Here is a 21,893-nt window from a genome sequence, read left to right as displayed (position 1 = left end):
TTGCGGTTCACAAACTCAGTCAGTTTGTATCCAGTCCTCGCCAATCCCATCTTGATTTTGTTTATCACTTGCTGCAATACCTTAAGGCAGCTCCTGGCCAAGGTTTATTTTTTCCAGCAACTTCATCTATGCAGCTTAGGGCTTTCTCAGATGCTGACTGGGCTTCTTGTTTAGATACCCGGTGTTCAATCACGGGTTATTGCGTATTTCTTGGTGATTGTTTGGTATCTTGGCGCTCTAAAAAGCAAGCTACTGTATCTCGTTCCTCAGCTGAAACTGAGTATCGTGCCTTGGCTGCCACTGTTAGTGAACTCACTTGGATTACCCAGCTCTTGTTAGATTTTCAAGTTTCTGTTTCTGCACCTGCTATCCTATTTTGTGATAATCAAGCTGCTGTCCATATTGCTACTAACCCGATTTTCCATGAACGCACCAAGCATATAGAGCTTGATTGCTATTTTGTTCGTGACAAGGTCTTAACTGGTCAGATCAAGCTTCTCCCTATTCGGTCTAACCATCAACTGGCAGATATGTTTACCAAAGCTTTGCCTCGTTCTCACCTTTTTTCATTACTGTCCAAGATGGCCATTCTCAATCCTCATGGTCCATCTTGAGGGGGCATAACAGAGTATTTGATTTTTAATTCATTTCATTGTATTTTTGTTTCTGTTATTTCATTTCTAGTATTGCTGTTTTGAACGATATGCTGTTTTGAACAATGGTACTTTGGTAATTTTGATGTATTAGTTTTAGGGCTAGTATTTAAAGGCTGAGATCCATTTAATGGAAAGATCAATGAGGCTATTTACATTTGTCTCTCTCTCTCCTCTGTTCCGATATATGGCTTTAGCATCAGAATAATGTTTTTATCAATCTAGCATCAAATTTTATCCAATCTTGCTCTGGACAAGAAGACCCCTTGGTTCAACCAGCAATAGGCTAGACAGAAACTCACTGGTTGAACTAGGGGGTCTCTATCTAGCCTAGAGACCTTGGTTCAACTTGTTGGATTGGGGGGGGGGGGGGGGCAAGGAGTAGGGGTGTGCAATCAGTTATAACCGAACCGAACCGTCCAAAATTCACTAACCGAACCGAATCGAACCGGCCGCTATAACCGAACCGAACCGACCGACAACTCAATATAACCGAACTAACCGATAACCGAACTATAAATAGGCTAACCGAACCGACTTAATAACCAAAGTTTTGCCTAAAATTCTAACCGACCCGGTAACCGATCGGTATATAACCGAACCGAACAAGTCAGTTCGATCGGTTTGTTCGATCTAACCGAACATTTGAAAATCTACCGAAGTTGACAAAGCAGATACCTTGGCAATAGATTCCTAACATTTTAAGTGGGAAAGAAAGCATGAAAGAAAGCAAAAAATTCCCAGATTTTCAAGGGAACAAAACATAAAATCTGCAAAGCACATTAAAAAATCTGCAAAACATAAAATCTGCAATGCACAAATGACCATATATCACTCAAAATCGGACTTTAATTAATACCCATAGGATCAGAAAATCCTACCAAATATTCTATGAATTTCGGGCAACAAAAATAGAAAACTATAGCAAACACAAACCCACACCATACCATCAAAGTTCCAAACACATGAATATCCACTAAAGCATTATCAATCAACAAACTAGAACAATAACTCATAATATATCCATTTGCATCAAATGAATTATATGTCTACTAGTGTGAAGCTATGTATAAAATTCCAAGTTGCTTCATTCAAAAAGTCTACATACCAATATCAAGAGGGTCATGAGTTTCAGTGTCAATTTGAAATTTCACTTTAGCCACGCAAGAGTCAGGGCCCCTCTATCAATCCATCTCTACCTCATTACCTGTAAAACACAGTCCATTGACATTTAACCACTACTCTAATAATATATAGCAAGTACAAACCTAAAATGAAATGCATACCTTTGCTAAAGCATTCATATTTCTTAAATCTGTAATTAATGGATCCATCAAACCATTACATAAGAGAAATACATAGAAGTCATCAATATGGAAACTGCTACACTGGAAGCTTGAAGGCAAAAAAAAATAAATAAATACATAAATACCACAGATAAATTAAGCATAATGGAAAGGCCCAAAGTTACTCTAAACCAATAGAATTGGGTAGGAAACCAAATAAAAAAGGATCAAATGTCCACAATCCACTTTACTCAAAATTGTCCACTCTAGTTTACAGTACACTGATGATCATATTGGAGAAGTCAAATGCACTAAAATGTCGTATATGCTTCATTCTAAATCTGTAAAATAATGCAATAAAGAAATATTAACTAATGCATTAAACACATCAAAGCATATATTGAAATTAAAATATTGAGAGGCACAAATTCTCTTACTTACAAATGCATAAGCATAAGTCTTTAAAATCTAAATTTCCATAGGTACGGGGCTGTCAACGGTAACCTTTGTCAATTCTAAAACAATACAAAAAATTAATTAAATAATTTAAAAATAACAAGTATAAGTATTGAACTAAAAGTAAAAAAAAAAAAAAGGAGTAATAATTAGTTTACCTTCTTCAAGTTGTTCAACATGATCCAAATCTTCTTCAACACTCATTGGGGTGGTAGATGACCGAATCCAATCTTGAGTACAAATCAAACTTTCAACCACTTTAGGAGAAAGAGAACTCCTAAATGGATCAAGTACTCGACCTCCTGTACTAAAGGCAGATTCAGACGCAACAGTAGAAACTGGAATTGCCAACACATCCCGAGCCATAGAAGATAGAATAGGAAACCGATGAGAATTAACTTTCCACCAATTCAAAATGTCAAAGTCATCAGCTTCCTTCTCACACACTTCACTGAAATACTTATCCCATTCTGAAGGCACAGTTGTAGACCCACTACCACTTGCATACTTATACTTTTTGAATCAAGAACTAAGTAAATTTGGTCTGCTAGATTTTCCCTTCTCAACATTCTCCACAATAGGTATAGACACTTGAGACTGCTCTCCTATTTCACCTTGAGGTGTCAATTTTTTCTTATATTCTTCATACAAAGCATATACGGCATTTTTTAAGGACAAAACTACAACAACCCCTTTCTCACCTGGATACATCTCTTGAAGTATATACTCCATAAACTCTAACTTGTGTGTTGGATCAAGTACTACAGCAATGTAAAGCAAGTGATTTATTTTTTCTGGATCCCCCCAATATTTATCAAACTTTCCTTTCATTTTTCCAGCCATCTTACTCAACTCAAGATCGTCACCCTCCTGCCACTCATGTAAGAGACCGTGAACGGTACTAATCTCATGAAAAAAAGTGTTGAAGGTGACATATGAAGTACCTGAAACCCGCAAAGTAAGCTCATAAAACTGTTGCAACACTCTAACAAACATTCTGACCCTTGTCCAATCCTTTGACTTGGGTCTCCCATCAATAGTAATAACTTGTTGCAAGTCATTATTCCAACTACTTGTACCAAGATCAAGCATAAAACATGGCTCTTCCTCATCAAATCTCTCAAAAGCTCTCTCAAACTTTTGAGCAGTCTCTAACATATCAAATATGTGGAGTTCCATCTAGTTGCAACATTCAACGACAATAAGCCCTTAGATTCTATTTTTTCCACTTCCACACATTCTTTGAATTTTCTTAGTCTTGCTGGAGATTGTCTAATATATCTAACTGCATCCCTAACTCTTGTTATTGATTCATCTAGCTCTTTCAACCCATGTTGCACAACCAAATTTATTATATGAACCATACACCTGATATGCAAATAATGGCCACTCATAATGCTAGCATCCCATTTTGCTATTTTTTTTCTGAAGTTACCCACAGCAACATCATTTGAACTAGCATTATCTACTGTAAAACTCAAAACTCTATCAAGTTTCTAGCCCATTAAACACTTCTCAATTGCCATAGCAATGGCATCACCCTTGCGACTATATATTGGACAAAAATTTATAATTTTTTTCTTCAATGTCCAATTGTTGTCAATATAGTGTGCCGTCAAGCACATATAATTAATCCTTTGAATGGAGATCCATGTGTCAGTGGTTAAGCAAACTCTTTGACATGAATTTTTTAACTCATTCATCAATTTTAACCTCTCTTCATTGAATAATTCAAAACAATCTCGAGAAATTGTCCAACGTGAAGGAACACGAAATTTTGGACAAATCACATTAATGAAGTGCCTAAACCCCTCACGCTCAACAAATTTGAAAGGCATCTCATCAACCATCACCATACGAGCTAAAGCCTTTCTAGCAAGCACTTGATCAAATCTCTAATTCACCAATCCCATACTCTCCCCCTCTCTCTCAGCCCCCGTTGAAGTTGGTTGCAAGTTTAATTGCATTTGGTGGGTTTCCAAAGCATGAGGGTGTTTTTTACATGTTCCCATATGATTCCTTAGAGCTGTAGTCCCATTTTTTTTTTGGATTACAATGGAACTCCCTAGAACAATAGTTGCATCTCCCTTTAATTTGACCCTCTGAATTTGTAAATTTTGTAAAGTGATCTCACACATCTGACCTAACTCTTATTGTTTTTCTCTTTGCCTTTCCTAGTGATGTTGCACCTCTATCAGCTTGAGATTGGCTACCTTGACTTGATACTATTGGTGTAGGTCTTGAACTATCATCCATACTAGGGATGTTTGTTGTGTGACTGGTGTCTTCTTCTCTTGCCATCTAAAATTAATACAATTATAAATTTGTAATTAATATGTATTGTATTTAAAGAGTAAGTTTAAATATATTCTAGTATTTGTCATTTGATTTGTGTTTTATGCAATATGTTGACAGATTGTTTTTTGCTTCTGTTTTTTTTTTTTTTTCCTTTCCTTTTGGTTTAATTTGAGCTCAATGAAGGCATTTTCTTTAATTTGACAATCTGTGCAATCTGTTGACAGATTGTCTATTGATAGGTTGTTGGATTGACCTTACTTTTATTTTTTATTTTTAAATCTGATCATAGAAATTCAAATAACAGTTGTTCAAATCCCATCATGAGAAGAGTTTAGTGGGTGTCTTGTAAACAAACTTAATCAAAATAAGATAATTATAGCAAGATAAAATATCACCCAAAAAAAATATTTCGATATTTTGGATTCATGCTTGCACTACGAGCTTTAGTAAGTAACTTTTACTAGAATAGTCAACCAACATTCATGGTGTAAACACTATAAAGTCCTAGAAAGAGAGCGATGATTTTATTTTATATCAAATTTGTGAGAGTGTTTATAGTTAAAGCCAATTGATGTGGAGATAAAAATTCTGTCACTTAAATCTTATTCCTCTAAATACAAGAGTAGATATATCACATAAATAATTAAAATTTAAGAAGTTAATTTATATGATCATCATTTATCTTGTACAAATGCAAAATAATTATTATTAGTAACTGATTAACTCCATGTACAAGTATAAGATATATACTTCTTGTCATGGCTGGACACAAATAACACAAGATGCCAGTTGATGTTCATATGTTAGTTTCAGTGACAAGTCAATATGGTTTGAGCTTAAAAAGTAATCGAATGTTCCATTGAGTCATTGACTCAACAAAACAATTTCATATTAGTGGACGAACAAAAGAGAACAGAACAAACCTAAGTTATTTCAAACAGAACAAACCTAACAATTTCAAACTAAGGTAAGTTATCTTTAACCAGTCAACAAAGAACAAACCTAAGTTACCTTTAACCTTTAGGAGTGGACGACGAACAGCCAGCTAAATCACTTTAGGAGTGGCGGTGGACAGTGGACGGACGCCACTAATATCTGCAAAACAAAAGAACAAAATAAATATAAAGATATAGGAATAGAGCAACTAAGAGAGAGAGAGAGAGATGAAGAGGGAGAAAGAGATCGCTCGAGAGAGAAAGAGACAGAGACAAAGATAGCGATAGAGATAGAGAAACTGACCAATTAGACGACGGTGGGCCGGTGGAGACGAAGGAAGCCGAAAGCAACCGACGATGACGGTAGAAAGTGACGGCGACGATAGGGTTTTGGTAGGGGGTTAGGGTTTCGATCGCCTTCCTCTCTCTCTCTCTCTCTCTCTCTCTCTCTCTCTCGCGTCGATAGAAATTTGGAGAAGGCTCTAAAATGCCTTCTTTCTGCCCCTCACGCACGGTTAATCGATAATCTCACAAAACGACGTCGTTTATGATACACAAAACGACGTCGTTTGAGCATTGGGCGGTTCGGACTAAACGGTTAACCGACCATCAAATCGATCCTATTAAAACTAACCGAATAGCCTAACCGAACCGCATGTTTCTAACCGAAGAACTAACCGAACCGCCATTCGGTTAACCAAACCGATGACCGAGACTTATTTAACCGAACCGAACCGGTCGGTTCGGTTCGATTAGTTCGGTCTAACCGAACCCTTGCACACCCCTAGCAAGGAGAGACCTTTGGGGGGCGTTTCACACAGCAGAAATTTTAAGATTTCTGGAAATGTTAGGTTGGAAATCCGTTTGACACAGTAGAAATTTTAAGATTTCTGAAAATGTTAGGTTGAAAATCTGTATTCCCATATTTGATACAACTTTTTTATAAAAAGAATTCTAGAAAATAGGATTCCCGGGAATAATTTTTAAACAACTTTCCCACAAAAAAAAATTCATGGGGGTTGGGAATCCAAGTTTCCCATGAACTTGAGAATGTTTTTAATAAATAAAAAGACTAAAACACCCCTTATCCTTTTATAATCCCATACAAATATATTATATATATTATATATATAATATATTTATATTATATATTAAATATGAAATTTATATTATAATATATTTATATTATTTATTATAAAATATTATACATATTAAAGTAGATATTCATACAAACATATATATTATTATGTATATATATATTATATATACATACACATGCATATATATACATAATGTGTAAAAAAATAAAAAATAAAATTATTTTCTAAAGATATTGTGGATCCCAATATTTTATATAGTAGAAGAAATTTATTATTTTTAAATAAAAAATTAAATAAGGGTAATTTTGAAAAAAGAACATGAATTCCCAAAAATGTTACATTTAAACCAAACATAGGGATGTAAGATTCTCATAAATGAATACTCAATATTTCTAAGAATGTTTAAATCTATCCAAATATAGAATTGTATAAATCCTAGGAATCAAAGATTTCCAAAAGCATTCCCAAAATCATGAATCCCAAGAATTTAAAAACTTCTCCCGTACCAAATGCCCCCTTAGTTCAATCAGCAATTTGTGTAGAACTAAGGGGTCTCTATATATTATTTTTATATGATTGCATGTTTATCTTAGTGTTTTTATTTTTTTTATTCTAATAATTTGATATTTTACTGCCCAACATTCTATACGTCATGTTACAAAAAAATGGTCTTTTACCTGTTTATAATTTTTTTTAACTTCAATGAAATTTAGCTTCAATAATGTGTCTCGGGTGTTCCTGAATAGCTATCAGCATGATCTCACAAGAACACTGTGAACTACAACTTTAGTGTGTTTTTCTTTTCCAATTTCAATTTTGATTTTTCAATTTTGAATTTATTTTTATTTTTATATTTTGAATGTCTATTTTGAAATTTTTAAAAATATATTTTATTTTTTGTCATTCTAAAAATCTATTTCTTAAAATATAAAACTAGAAAACGCGTTTAGTTTGAAATTTAAAAAATATATATATTTTATGATATTTTATTTAATAAATTTAATTATTAAATAATAAAATTAACTCTTTTTAATGAAATTCTACTATTAAAATAAAATAATAAATTTGATTAATAAATTATTGACATACATCTTAATGATAATTTATATTAAATTATACATTTAATAATATACTATATATTATCCTATATTTTTAATTATAATATAGATATACTACATTTTTTTAATTTTAAATAAATATATCATTTTATTTTCAAATTTTAATAATATATTTTTTTTTTTTTCTCTTCTCTTCTCTGACACCTTGTATCTTCTTTGTCACTAGCAACTACCATTGGTCGGAGATTTATATGATCAGAGCTTACCATTAAAAACTCCAAGCTAAGGAGGTTAACATACACAAAAATAGGTCAAATTTAATAGTTAAATTTTCGTATATCTAATTTTTAATTTTTGGCCACAAGTAAAAAATGTATTGCCAGTTGCCATTGGCCACCATGGCTAGTGGTTTTCGACAATCAGAGGTAACCACCCGACACCCAATGATCTATTGACCAACATACTCAAAAATCAGTAAGATCCAACGGTCAAATCTCTTTAAATCTAAACTTAAACGTTTGACCGAACTGAACACCTGCCTATATACACATTGCCAGTTGCTATTAGCCACCGTGGTCGTTGGTTTCTGGCAATCAAAGGCAATTACTTGACACTCAATAGCCCATTGACCAACATATCCAAAAACTAACAAGAGAAGAAAGATGAGAGAGAAAAGAAGAGACAAAACCAGCAAGAGAGCGATGGGGGCGGTCAATGGCGGTGGCGGACGCGATTGACACGGTGATAGCGGTGGTGATCGACGGCCGAAGGAAGAGAAGAGATGAGAGATGCTGAATCTCTGCAAGATTGGTGAGGAGTGTGTGTTTTTTGCGTTTTGTTGGCTGAAAACACCCAAAGTTTTCTTTACAATTTTTATTTTATTTTTAAAAAGATATTTCTAAAAATAATAAAATAAACACATTTTTAATGTTTTAAAAATTTAAAAACTCAAAACCAGTTGAAAGAGAACCCAACCTAATTTACTTGGGTTTGTGCTAGTCCTATTTCAGTTAAACTTCCCTTTCAATGTAGCCACAAAGTTAACCCAAACTCCTAGAAATACGTAACGATAAGTGTATAATAAAGCTCTTATTATTATTGTTGATTGTAATAATGGAGGTTTTCTTGGGATGTCAGTCTTTATAAGATTTTCGGTGATTGTGTTCTTAATTACGTTAGGAGAGATAAATTATAAATTTGGCCTTTGCATAAGGTGAGGATCAAACTTGTAACCCACTAAATTAATACCAATATATTATTAATTCGATTGTTCAACCTCTGTTTTAACAGAATGAAGGTTTTCTATTCCATGTTTTAACAGAATGAAGGTAAATTATAGATTTGTCTTCTTCGCCAACAACGTGTTCAACAGGTATATCTGGTGGGAAGGAAAAGAAAAAGTCTAGTTATAGGCATTTCGTAATAATCTATGTGAGGGCAGTTGTAATTTTGAATTGTTCAGTCTTTCATGTAAATGAAATTAATAAAACATGAAATAACATCGCTGATTTTACTCTAATCCCCACTTGCTGTCCAAAACATTAGACTTCTTCTTCTTCTTTTGGATGATAAAACCTTGGACTTTTGTTTTGTTTTCTCAGGTATATCTGGGTAAATGTTATATGTATACAATAGTCTCCAAATCAAACACGTTAAATAAATTAGTCAAGGTACGTGGCCATCAGTACAATGGGGTTGTAACAATTAAATTGAAAGGCCCACGCGTGAACGGCTTAAACTGAGTTTACCCAATAAATGTAAAACGGCTTAAACTGAGTTTACCCAATAGAGTTAATGACATTGTCTTCCAAATCTAATAGGATATAATTAAATCTATAAACGACAATTAAACACATGTGAAATCTCTTGATCATCTAGTCTGATCTTATTAATGAGGATTAAAAATAAAAAACTTGACTGGGTCAAGCCTCCTGAGATCAACATGTTGAGAAAGTCTCCATTCCTTAAATTTAATTTGGGTTCTTATAAGTGATAGGGTGTTACATGTCAAACCAAACTAATCCCCGCCAATTTTTCTTTGGTTATCTAATTCTGTATTTTTTAAGGGGGACTTTGTGTAGTCGAAAGACCAGCATATTGAAAACCATGACTTTCCACCTCTATAAATCCCCCTCCAATACCTTCATCTTTTTAAAAAGTGTAGAAAACTAAAGCACATGGCTAACATGGTCACCCTCTCAAGCTCCTGCGTCCAGCTGATCCTCTGTTTAAGTGTCTTGCTCCTTTTACCCTTGCCTTACTCTTCTGCTGATCCTGAACCATTACAGGACTTCTGTGTTGCAGATCTTAATTCCTCTATTAGTGTTAATGGCTTCCCCTGCAAACCAGCCTCAGAAGTGAGTTCAGAAGACTTCTTCTTCGACGGGCTGATCAACGAGGGCAACACAAGTAACGTATTCGGCGCGCAGGTCACAGCCGGAAACGTTCTTGCATTCCCCGGTTTGAACACGCTAGGGCTTTCCATGAATCGGGTTGACTTCGCTCCCGGTGGAATAAATCCACCTCACTCGCACCCTCGCTCAACAGAGACCGGCATAGTGATTACAGGGAAGGTTCTTGTAGGGTTTGTCACAACAGGGAATGTGTTCTACTCAAAGGTTCTGACTGCTGGGCAGATGTTTGTGATTCCCAGAGGGCTGGTTCACTTTCAGATGAATAATGGGACGGGGAAGGCCCTGACCCTTACTGCTTTCAACAGTCAACTACCAGGAACTGATGTCCTGCCCTTGACTCTTTTTGCTTCAAAACCATCTATACCTAATGATGTGTTGACAAAAGCATTCCAAGTAGATGAAGATGTTGTCAATGGCATAAAATCTAAGTTTGGTGTCTAGAATGTTATTCGTGGGTACTGATATCCGTCTTTACTATTCATCTGATTGAGTTCGTTTGTATCCTTTCTCATATTACACTATCAAATAAACAAACAATTGCAAAGGGTTCATATTGTTACTGGGGTAGTTGAATTAGGATGGGATAAATACTAAGATTACTGTTTCTTTTGCAGGAAATAATCATTTCAACTTCTCTTAGCACTTGTTTGAGTAGATCACACAATTTTTGGCTGTTCTCTTTATTAGGTGTTCCATAATCAATTTAAGTGATAAAATCTATCAGGTAAGTGAAATCATGAACAGCGAATAGGAAACGATCCTCTGATTATGTGAAGTTCAAGTAGTACAATCACCCTAAGTGTGTTTAGTACCAATACAACGAATTAAGTTAGATGAGACAGAATGAAGACAGGAATTTTCTACACATAATATGGTATCCTTCTGATTACAATTTAAGAATGGTCATACTAAAAAGGAAAAGACTCTGCACTGCATGTGGAGACCGATAATGATGGTTCCCCTAGATTAAAGAAGATGACATGGAGGCTAATAAACTGCTGGATTCCATAGTTACCACATTGACGGGTAGTCAAATCATGTTGCTCTGTCAAAGCTACTACCGACCTGCATATGAAGCCATTCAGGTTGTGATCCTTGCATATATTCCCTTCTTGCTTGTGAGCCAAAAATCATGTCAGTAGCATCAAATGTTGGAGCCCCAACCTGAACCGCCAGATTTATTTGTCAGAAGCATAAAAGAAAGGGCAAGAATAACAAAATCATGCACAATCCTTTTCATAAGATTCATTGCTACAGAGAGAATTCTTATTTAGAAAATAAGGTTTAATGAAACTCAATACAGAGGAGAATCTGATGTATCTTCATTTTGAAAAATAAAGGCAAAGCACAACTCATAATAGGACATGGCATATGAACTACAAGGAAACAACTAATGAATAAAAGGAGAAACTGATTAGGGAAGATAAAAAGGGAAGGAAAGGGGGGGTAGGAAAAGCAAGGATACTAAGATGTGCTCAACCGGGAACCAATTCATAACCATAACCATCACTATCTGACATGAAGAGCACTACCCAGGAAACAGGGTCAAAATAAGACTGTAGAAAGTGTGAATGATAGGAGAGGTAAAAGAGGCATATCCTGTGTTGAACTGCAAAAAAAGCAAGAAAGGGATATAGACTGTTACTACAACCCATTTAGATTTACAATCCATGTGAAGTCTTGTGCTTTCACAATAAGATAAGTTACAATACAAGAAATTCATCAACGAGCTTTGCAGGTTTAGTGCTCTTTTTTTAGCACCTTTTCTTTTTCTTTTATTTTAAACAAACATATCAAAATTTCGCATTTTTAATTAATAACTGGATATCAGCAAATGCTGAACTTAAAACATCTTTGAATCTCTTTTAAGCTAAGCTTTTTCCCAATTACTTGGATTGACTACATGTGTGTTGTTCCACCAAAAACTCAACAAGGGAGGAAAGAAATTTACTTTTGTGCGTGTGTGTGTGTGTGTAAGAGAGAGAGTTGTGATTTCTCTTCTCTTCGAGCCAGTAAAATGCAATTTAATTAAGCTATCAACCTTCAGGCAGGAGGAATCTCATAAAAAGATAAATTAGAAAATACAGAATCCATCTTTACTGTAAACATTAAGTAGCACAACCATAATTGGTCCTTTGAGCTTATCCAAACCTTCATAATGCTGAACAATGGACTGAATCACCATCTTTGCTACTGCTGTCAATTTTCCAAATGACAACAAGCAGTTTCCGTAACAGTCGGGAATTAAACAAGCATTTCTAGGAAGACCTTATATATTGATAGCAATAACACTAAAAGGTAAAGGTCAAAAAAATCATCAGCATAATTAATCAGTAAGACTTACATCTTTAGAAGCAAATCCCTCAAAGGAGGGGTTCATCCTTGAATTGACTGCTTCAAGCTTCATTGACAAGAACTGCAATACTCAAATTGCAGAAGGCAAATAAGCTTCTCGAGTGGAAGCAATAGTAATATCATAAAATGGATAAGCATTCAGGGACGGTTACAGTTACCTCAACTTGGCGCTGTAGTGACTGGATGTAATTAATTATCTCATCAAGGACAAGTGCTTTCCCAATAACCTGATCAAAACGAAAATTACACAGATTCGCAGGAAAATAAAACCATTGCAACATTAAAGCTGGAAGAAAGACAAATGCTTTTGGTTGCCGTGACAGGTTTTAAGGACTCCAAAAATTATGTGAGCATGAGCAAGAGGAAAGTGTCAAAGGTGGAGAATTAGGTGTTTAAATTACACGTCTTATACTTTTTTTTTTAAATATCATTTTTTTTTCTTTTAGCTATGGCTTTAGCATCAGAATAATGTTATTTATCAATCTAGCATCAAATTTTATCCAATCCTGCTCTGGACAAGAAGACCCCTTGGTTCAACCAGCAATAGGCTAGACAGAAACTCACTGGTTGAACTAGGGGGTCTCTATCTAGCCTAGAGACCTTGGTTCAACCAACAAATCTTTGTCACCACATAGCAAATTTTTGCCAAGTTTTGGGAGATACAGAGGCCCAACTTAGGCTACCATATTTTCAAACACTAAGCAGTTTTTTGCTAAGTGTTGACATAGACCGGCTAGTTGAATTGGGGGGGTTCTAGGCCAAAGAGAGACCTTTGGTTCAATCAGCAGTTTGTGTAGACAAGACCCGCTAGTTGAACTAGTGTGTCCTGCTCAGTGTAGGATTGACATCTGATGTGTACACCTCCGATGCTAGGTTGGTAAATGTGTTTTTTTTATGTTAAAGCCATAATTCAAAAATAATAATGTTATTTCAGGAAAAAAAAAATCTCTTATAACCTGCATATGGCTAGAAGTACAATTATTTATCAGAAAAATATCACGTACCTTGTTACATCCAGGGACCAGGTCTTGCAGGATCTTCATTCTCTCACTGATCTTTTCTCTCCTAGCCTGTCAAGGAAATGTTTCAGGCTATAGTATATCTCCATATTCGACAGATAATTGAATGTGGAAATTGCAAGTCCAAGAGGCATATGGTTTACTCTCTCAGCTAGACTGTGGCTATCAGTAGCTTGACCCCTTCTAGCTCTGACATGGATATAATCTTGCTTAGGAGGCTCCGAAGGTTTTATGCTTTGATCAACAGGCTTGTTCCCAGTCCCTGAACTAGCTTCAACTTCAGATTTGGATCCACCAGTTTCATCTCTAGATGCAGATAATTTCATTCTTTTTGCATTAGAATTATTCTGACACAGAGAAAACAAAACTTATTTAGGGTTGACCATTGAGTCTTATATAAGGTAACCCTTACTTTCTGTTGCCTGCAAATACCCAGCTTCCAACGGAAAAATTCATGAGATTTAGCATATCAAGTTATTCCAATATCAAACATTTATAAGACAGCGAAAATTATTAGCAACATAGGCATTCCAACAAGACCTTGTTTCCACAAGGAAAATTGAGTAAACTAACAAAAGCAGAATAGAAGAATTAAATTTTGCGTAAGTGTCCTGTTGCAAATACAAAATTCAGCAAAGCCCTTGAAATTAAGAAGGCAACAATTGTTTATTTCTTGGAAGCAACAAGGCAATAAGCTATAACTTCTAAGTGAACCTGAACAAGTCGAAATCACCAGAAAATTCTCTAAGACCTGAATATCTCTAAACAGACAATCATCAAATTTCAACAATTAAAGCAATAATGGAGTGAAGACGTGGAATTACCAAAAAAAAAAAAAAAAGGTCAGCAAATAAAGCAACAAACAGTAACTCAGAGCAGGAATCAAATCCAAATGCAGAGAGCGGAGTACCAAATCGTTGGGTCTGGCCGTGGAGACGAGCTTGGAGGACTCATCCTCGGAATTATTGGCATCCCGCCGCTTCCTTTTGCTGCCACTCTGCTCCGTGACCGTCGATTCGTCCACCACCTCGCCGAATCCGCTCAAACTGTTCATCGTCAACCCCAACCCCCCTCCTCCTGCTCCTCCATTGATCGGAAACGGCCAAATCTCGGCCAGACTGTAAGACGAAGGGTTCGCCGCCGAGAACGAGCCCGCGTTGATTATCGGAGGATCCATTTCGGCAACACAATTTCACACATACACGAAATGCGTATCTGTATGCGAGTTGCAGCTCAATGGGACGGAAGCTTAATTGAGGAACCCTAGCTTTTGGGGGGCTTAAATAAGGAGGGAATTCAGAGATGTGCAATTTTTGGAAAGTACAGCTTTTGAGAGTGAAATTCAGAGAGAGAGTGAGTAATCTGAAAGTGAAGCTCTGAGAGTATGCGAGGGAGAGAGAGATGAGAGTGTGATGGTGCGCCGTGTTCTCGCGGCGCATGTTATTTAGGATGGCGTACAAGAAGACCTAATTAGACGTACTCGCGGACGTAGATTAGACATCTGTACTCGCTGTGACGAACAGCCACGTCCATATATTTTGCGTTTCTCGATGGAATCACTTCTATACCCCGACATTATGGTCAGGAGGGGCGAGTGGCATCTCGTTTTGGTCCCTCAGCGGGTAATCCCCATGAACTTATTTATTAATTTATTTATTCCTGGGATCACACGCCTAACAAATCGCAGCTTTGCAAGTCCGTTGTACCCACACGACGACGTTAACACCGGAACATAGCCCGATATCATCATGGACCCGGGACCCGGATCCAGATCTCCACTCCCTCATGGATCAACAACATAGACTTAAAAAACTTAATTAGTTGAGTGGATCAATTTGATTAGAGCTATTTTTACTTGATTTTTAGTTTTTTTGAACTCGATTGTTATTGATTAGCGGTTCAGGGTTGAAATTAATCAAACTTCACTTAATCCCATTAATATAAAGTTAATTCTATTTCTTTTTTGTTGAGAATTCTATTTTGCCCAAATGTTGTATTGTCTAATTTGATTATATTAATTTAATACTCAATTAAAAACTATTAAGACTTAATAATATTACACTACTTAAACACGAGATTATCATTTAATCTAGACTAGATAGTAAATTCAATCAAATAAAGTCGCAAAATGGTTTGAGTTTTAATTAACTGTATTAATATATGATATGATTAGCAATCATAGATCTGAGTGAGTGTTTATTGAATTGAGTTGTGATTATAAATTTTGGTAATTGCCCTGACTGCTATAATTATAATTATAATTATAATGGGTATTCACGTGTAGCTGAAAAGGATAAGAATCCAATTCTCAGTAATTTATTATTGCTTTAAAAAGAAGCCCCAATTTTGCATTAGTGGTGAGTCTGATGAGATGGGTTAGGACTTAAAGCGTAAAGAGAGAATCAAAAGGTGATCCAGTGGTGCCTTGATGCCTTCCACCCTATATATAGACTATCTATATAGTTAACATTGCTATTAAAATTAATATACAAAACCCTAATTTAAACTCAATAAAATTATTCTCAAAATAAAATTCCGATACATAAACAGTGGTATTTTTCATAACTACTTAAACTCAATATATGCATTTTGTATATATAAGGAGATGTAGCCCAGAAAAAATAAGAAAGTTGGTCCATTGAAAAGGGGTTCTTGGGCGGCCAGATTCAACCTAACAAGTAAGTAGTAGTAACCCATCATATTCTAATTTGTATATCTTCAAGACTTGCTCATTTATTCCTCTTTTGTAGCCAAAAACACTGCTCTCCACTTTCGTCAATGCCCCATTTCTCCATCCTCCCAACTGTTCTTTATAAAAACTTGGCAAGTTTGTCATAGTGATTGTGGTTATAGGAATGTTTACAAGCCGATTTGATTTTGATTTAACTTATAATGATAACAAATATTTATAGTGACACACATATTACAACACAAAAACTATTAAGATTAACGTTATTTTTTTTATAAAAATTGAGTTGGGTCGAACACTTAGAGGAGGAGACTCTCTGGCTCTAACTCTATCGAGTATTAATCGAATCTAAATAATTGAAATCAAAGGTCAAATCAAGTTAAAAGAAAATCAAAATAAACTGATTTAATCCTATTAATTTAAAGTGATTCCCACCCATGGAAGTGCACAGTTAAAGGAAGCTTTCGGGTCTAAAGAGACCTAATCTCTTCTAATATTTGAGCTGTGAGCCCCACCCACTATTGATAGGCCTAACTTACTTAACACTCACACACAAGTTTTTGGTTAAGCAATGAGAGTCTGTTGAAAGTCCATTAGGACCATCTCCCTGCTTGGAATTCCCCCATGTGTTTCTAATGCCTTCCCACTCCAACTGGACTGACATTTATACCACTCCTGATGGCCATCTTTGGTTGTGCCTTATACCTTCCATTGTTTGCTTGCCCTGTTTGGATTCCTAGAAAATCAAAGAGAAAAAAAGGGGCTCATTTTCACTCCAAAACCCTCTTGTGTTATTTTTAGACCTGCCAAGCAATTTCCTTTTTTAACATTTATGGTATTTATTGCCATACCTCATACATCTCGTAGGTGGCATGACTAATCGTAAACCGTAATTTAAAATTTAATTTGAATATCAATTTTTAATTATTGTAATAATGGATAAATATTAAGTTTTGTATTTTTTGAGTTTTTTGTCGTCGAATTCAATTCATTTATCAAGTGAGCTTTGAATTTATGTTCGAATTCATTTATTTATGAACAAACTCGTTCACAAATTCTTTATGAAATATATTAGTTCATTTACACTTCTAACACCTATAAAATAACCAAAACGATAAGAAATATATACAAGTAAATTTACCTGAAAGAAAATCATAATCTAATGTGACAATGATATGCCTTTATTTGGTCCATCCAAATCTAAAAGGGCACATGTTAAATGCTGGAGAAATACATGGCCCTCGAGGAATTTTTGTGTACTGAAAATGTATAATGATTTTGCAGGAAACTTGAAAGAAAAGGAAAAATAACAAACATGATGTGGGCGTCAATGGGGAGGATGCCTAATTTGTAAACTTAGTTGGAGCATTGTGTTGTGCTGTGCATTTTCCCTAAATAAATGCATATTCTCTCCACTCCCACCTTTGTCGCCCCCAAATCTTCTTTTTCAAACTTTCTTGTTTTGGGATGCCACTTCATGTGGAGCTCATTCGTTGGAATGTTGGACCCCCCTCCCTACTCAATGTGTGAATAAATCCAATCCAATCTAATCCACATCCACTAAGTTTAATGCTGTATATTTGAGTTTATTCCTTTATATCTTAAGGTATTCAAATTTGATTGGATTTAAATATGTCATGGTACTTGTAAGTAACTTGTTTAACTTAAACGAGCTCACGAATCTACTCCATGGACAAGGTGAGCTCCAACCCATCTAATTTTTTTAAAAAAATAAAATAACTTGGATTAAGTTAATAAATTATGTTAAATATATATATAAAACTCGATAAATTTTTATTTTTGTCTTTTTATTTTTTTCTACTGGTGAAACTCACGATATGAAAAAAATTTTGAAGCCCCCGAGGTAATAAATTCTAGATCCACCCCTAAACGAGCTTACTTTAAGTTTTTTTGTGAATAAGAAATAAACATGTGAGTAACTTTATTGCTAACCAAAAAAAAGAAAAAAATATATAATTTATTGATGAGCATAAAAAATATGTATGTGCCCTTTTTAATGGAACAATACATGAATTTTAACTGAATTATAATGGAGTTTATATATAAGTAATACATAAACTTGTTTTGGGGCATAATTGAATTGGACGAATTTATTTATGTAACTAGCTAGTTACAAAAAGGAGTTTTATATTTTTGTTTAAATTTAATTAAATTAATTAATTAATGAACAAACAAGTCAAAACAAAACTCCATCACGAGTTATTCAGTACGTGTGTTAATTCATTTATTCCTAAAAATAAAGATAAAATTATCTCTTTACTGAATTTTATCAGTGCGATAAAATTAGTACACATTAGTTGATCTGAAATATAAGTACAGTATGCCAAATGCACTTTCTATATAATAAATCTAACAAGTGTCCTAAACTCAACAGTTGGGTTGAGAAATGAGTTTAGGAAAGTGGACCTGTGTTCCTAAACTTTGGGCCTCAAATTAAGGCCCGCAGATGCATGGGCCTTGAGTTGGAACTGGGGATTTACTGTAAGGGATTTGGGCCCTAGGTTTGTGTTCATTGATGATTATGGGGCTTCATTTACTTTCCTCCTCCATCAATCAATCCCACTTTGATAAGGGTCACTATTGAGATCTTGGACTTGCAGGGTGAATTTGAGTGGAAAAAAAATGAATTCTAAAGAATTGAATTTTAGAGAAAATAAATTCTTGGAAATTGAAAATTTAAACTGTTTGATTGGTATAATTTTCTACCTAAAAAATGATGTTATTTTCTATTTTTTGGTATTTAATTGATAATATTTTCATAAAATTGGATAATTTTCCTAGCATTTCATGTTTGATAGGCATTATTTTTCATGAAAAATGACACATTTTCCATGAAATTCAATGGTGAAAATGTATTAAAAAATATTAAATCTTGTATAGAAAAATTAAAATAATAACATATTTTAAATTAATTAAATTATTTTCTCAAAAAATAAAACTACAAAATTATTTTTTTTTGTTTTCTAAAGAAATAATTTATATATAATTTTTGACATATTCACTTTTTATATATTTATATTTATTAATTATTAAATTTTTGACATATTCACTTTTTATACATATATTTATATATTTATATTTATTAAATAACAACCCCCAACCCCCCAGCGGCCGCCCATTTCCAATTCCTTGGAAAATTCCATCTCCTCTCTCGGAGGAATTTGATTTCCTTGATTTGAAGGAAAATAACCTCACGTGATCATTAATAGGAAAATGAATTTCTTAGAAAAAAAATACTATCAAACAATACAAAAGTTGAAAAATAGATAAAAAATTACATTTTTCTTGAAAAAATTGAGCTATCAAACACGTTCTTAGTGTTAGATATATATATATATATTTTTTTAACGCACCATCATAAACACCTTCATTATTCTGTTCCACAATATCAACAAGAAATATAAATCAAATAATTCATCGGCCAGTTGAATCCTTTGTCCGTTGCAAACATTAATTTTTAAAATCACTCTAATTATTGAATTTTTTTTTTTTTTTTTTTGTCAACGTTGGACCACTGAGTGTGAGGATTTAAAGAGGAACATTTCAGAATGTATTTTTTTTTTTTCCCTCGAAACTATGTCCTGCGACCAGTGTCAGATATACTTTATAGCTTGAATGAGTAGACAATTTGAAATTGAAGGTGGTGGGTGCAGGCAGCAGCAGACTTTCTGGGTGAAAATAAAAATAAATAAATTACACAAAAAAGATAAAGAGATTAGTGCCCATAAAGAACTTATTGTGTTTGCTGTCCCATAAACAAAGGTTGAGTAAAAGTTTAAGAGCTTAAAATAATATTTTAGGTCGAAAGGCATAAATTTTTAATACGCAAAGAGTTTTACATAAATGTATAAATAAAATAATTTTGATATTTAAAAATTTATTTGAAAAGATAATAAATTATTCATAAAAAATTATAATTTTAAAATATTGAGATAAATATATCTCTAAGAAATTTTATCCCAAAAAAAGATAAGATAAACATAATCTATAAAAGATAAATATTATCTATAATAATTTTAATTTTAATTAAATTAAAATTAATTAAGATAAACGTTATTTACTAAGAATGTTAATTTCGTTATACTTTAAATTACTTTATATTTCTTTATAAATAAACAAACACTAATTCTTAAAAAGGTACTATGTCTTTTATATTAAATTTAATACAATTTTTTTTATTTGCGCACTCTGATTGTTGTATTCAAACAATAAATAAATTGAGGCAACACTAAGTAGGAAGTCAAAGACGGAATCGAAGCTGCTGAGGAAAAAGAAAGTTGAATGTAAACGACACAATTTGTACTGAAAAACATTTGCAATAATCAAAAGAAAGGATCGATTGTGTTTGGGAATCGATTCTTTCTGTTAAAAGGAAAAAGGGCGAAGCTGAAAACTTCAATATAATACCAACCCATTTTAACTCTCACGTGCATATGAATATATGCATGTGATGCTTGCTGGCTTGCCTTTAATATAAATTTTTTATTTAATAATTAGTGATAAATAATACCCCATTTGTATTGAAAGTCTTTGGGATGACATTCCTTTGCGGACAGTCTGCCACCACACTTCTTTAGTGATAAAAAGGTAAACTCGAATATTATCTACCTTTGGGTATGGTGGAGAAAAATTGGAAGCTGTTGTATTGAAATTCTTTAGTTTGGGTCATTGATTGATGGTCTATGAGTATGTCACGAACAATAAAGGCGGCATTAAGCTCTTAATGTAGCAAAAAGGGCTAGAGGGGCCTGGGCCTCCTGGTGGGTCTGGGTTCGGATTCGGGCAGGCTGGTTGTTGGGCTCGGCCGGTTAACATTTCTAATGGTTATGTTTCATATAATAATTCAATTCAAATGTGATTGATGATGATGATGATGCCGTCTGTAATCTTCAAATTTTCATTCCTATTTTTCAAAAAAAAAAAAACAATTAAATTATATTTCATGATGAATTAAAAGAACCTGTTTGATAAATTCTGAAAAAGAATTCAGTTGTAATTTTATAATAAATAAATTTTACTCATTTTTTTGTTAGGATTAATTTTTTTTTTTAAAAGAGGATTTATTTATAGCATATTTTCAAGATAAATTATATTTTTATCAAAGGGAAGACTTTTAGTCTTGTGCATGCAGTAGAGGTCAAAATTTAGAAGCCCGCCAAATGCTGGCCTGGAAATCAACGTCAAATGGGGGGGGGAGGGAGGATACATAACTGACAAAACCCAACCCTACCCCCCAACGCATTCAATCTATATACAATAAAGTTTCATTAAAAATAAATATACATACATAATAAAATGTGAATCAAAAGAATAACAAGACTTTTACTTTGTGGGTCATTAATATATATGAAGATTTTTTTTTGTAATTTTAAGAATATTTTTATCCTTTTTGGTAATAATTATTTTATTTTTTTCACAAATTTTCTCCATTTAATTTTACAAACAATTTAACTAAATTATCTTTCTCGTTAGATTTGGACTAGAAAAAATTAAAATAACTAAAGAGTGTGTGAGAAAATAGTCAAAATGACGAGGCTAGGTGACATTTAAAGCAAAATTATTAGAATTTCACGGAAGCTTTTAATTTAAGAAAAAGAATTTGTATGAAA

At 33.9% G+C, this 21,893-nt stretch overlaps 2 protein-coding genes across 5 annotated transcripts in view; one reads left to right on the top strand and one right to left on the bottom strand.

Moving 5' to 3' along the window:
• LOC127795086 (transcription factor BHLH089-like) overlaps positions 1–15,006 on the bottom strand; it is a 38,092-nt gene extending 23,086 nt beyond the window's left edge. Inside the window, exons 1-6 of one of the 4 annotated variants that reach the window (XM_052326541.1) lie at positions 14,485–15,003; positions 13,718–13,921; positions 13,560–13,625; positions 12,714–12,782; positions 12,545–12,616; positions 10,949–11,364 (exon numbers count right to left, since the gene is read on the bottom strand). In XM_052326541.1, coding sequence (XP_052182501.1) covers positions 11,236–11,364; positions 12,545–12,616; positions 12,714–12,782; positions 13,560–13,625; positions 13,718–13,921; positions 14,485–14,751 — 807 coding nt within the window. In that variant the 5' untranslated portion in view covers positions 14,752–15,003 and the 3' untranslated portion in view covers positions 10,949–11,235. The other 3 variants (XM_052326542.1, XM_052326539.1, XM_052326540.1) reach the window with 3 other exon arrangements.
• Positions 9,929–10,744, top strand: LOC127795089 (germin-like protein subfamily T member 2). Its single transcript, XM_052326546.1, has one exon. The coding sequence runs from the start codon at positions 9,964–9,966 to the stop codon at positions 10,639–10,641; it is 678 nt and encodes a 225-aa protein (XP_052182506.1). The 5' UTR covers positions 9,929–9,963; the 3' UTR covers positions 10,642–10,744.
• Positions 15,007–21,893: the final 6,887 nt, after the last annotated feature.

Source organism: Diospyros lotus, chromosome 2 (genome assembly GCF_014633365.1).
Source record: "Diospyros lotus cultivar Yz01 chromosome 2, ASM1463336v1, whole genome shotgun sequence".
NCBI lineage: Eukaryota > Viridiplantae > Streptophyta > Magnoliopsida > Ericales > Ebenaceae > Diospyros > Diospyros lotus.
The sequence above is the reverse complement of the archived record's forward strand: the minus strand, read 5'-3'. Positions and strand labels throughout refer to the sequence as shown.

Coding starts and splice junctions, on each gene's coding strand:
- LOC127795089 (XM_052326546.1), top strand. CDS start 9,964: ATGGCTAACATGGTCACCCTCTCAAGCTCCTGCGTCCAGCTGATCCTC.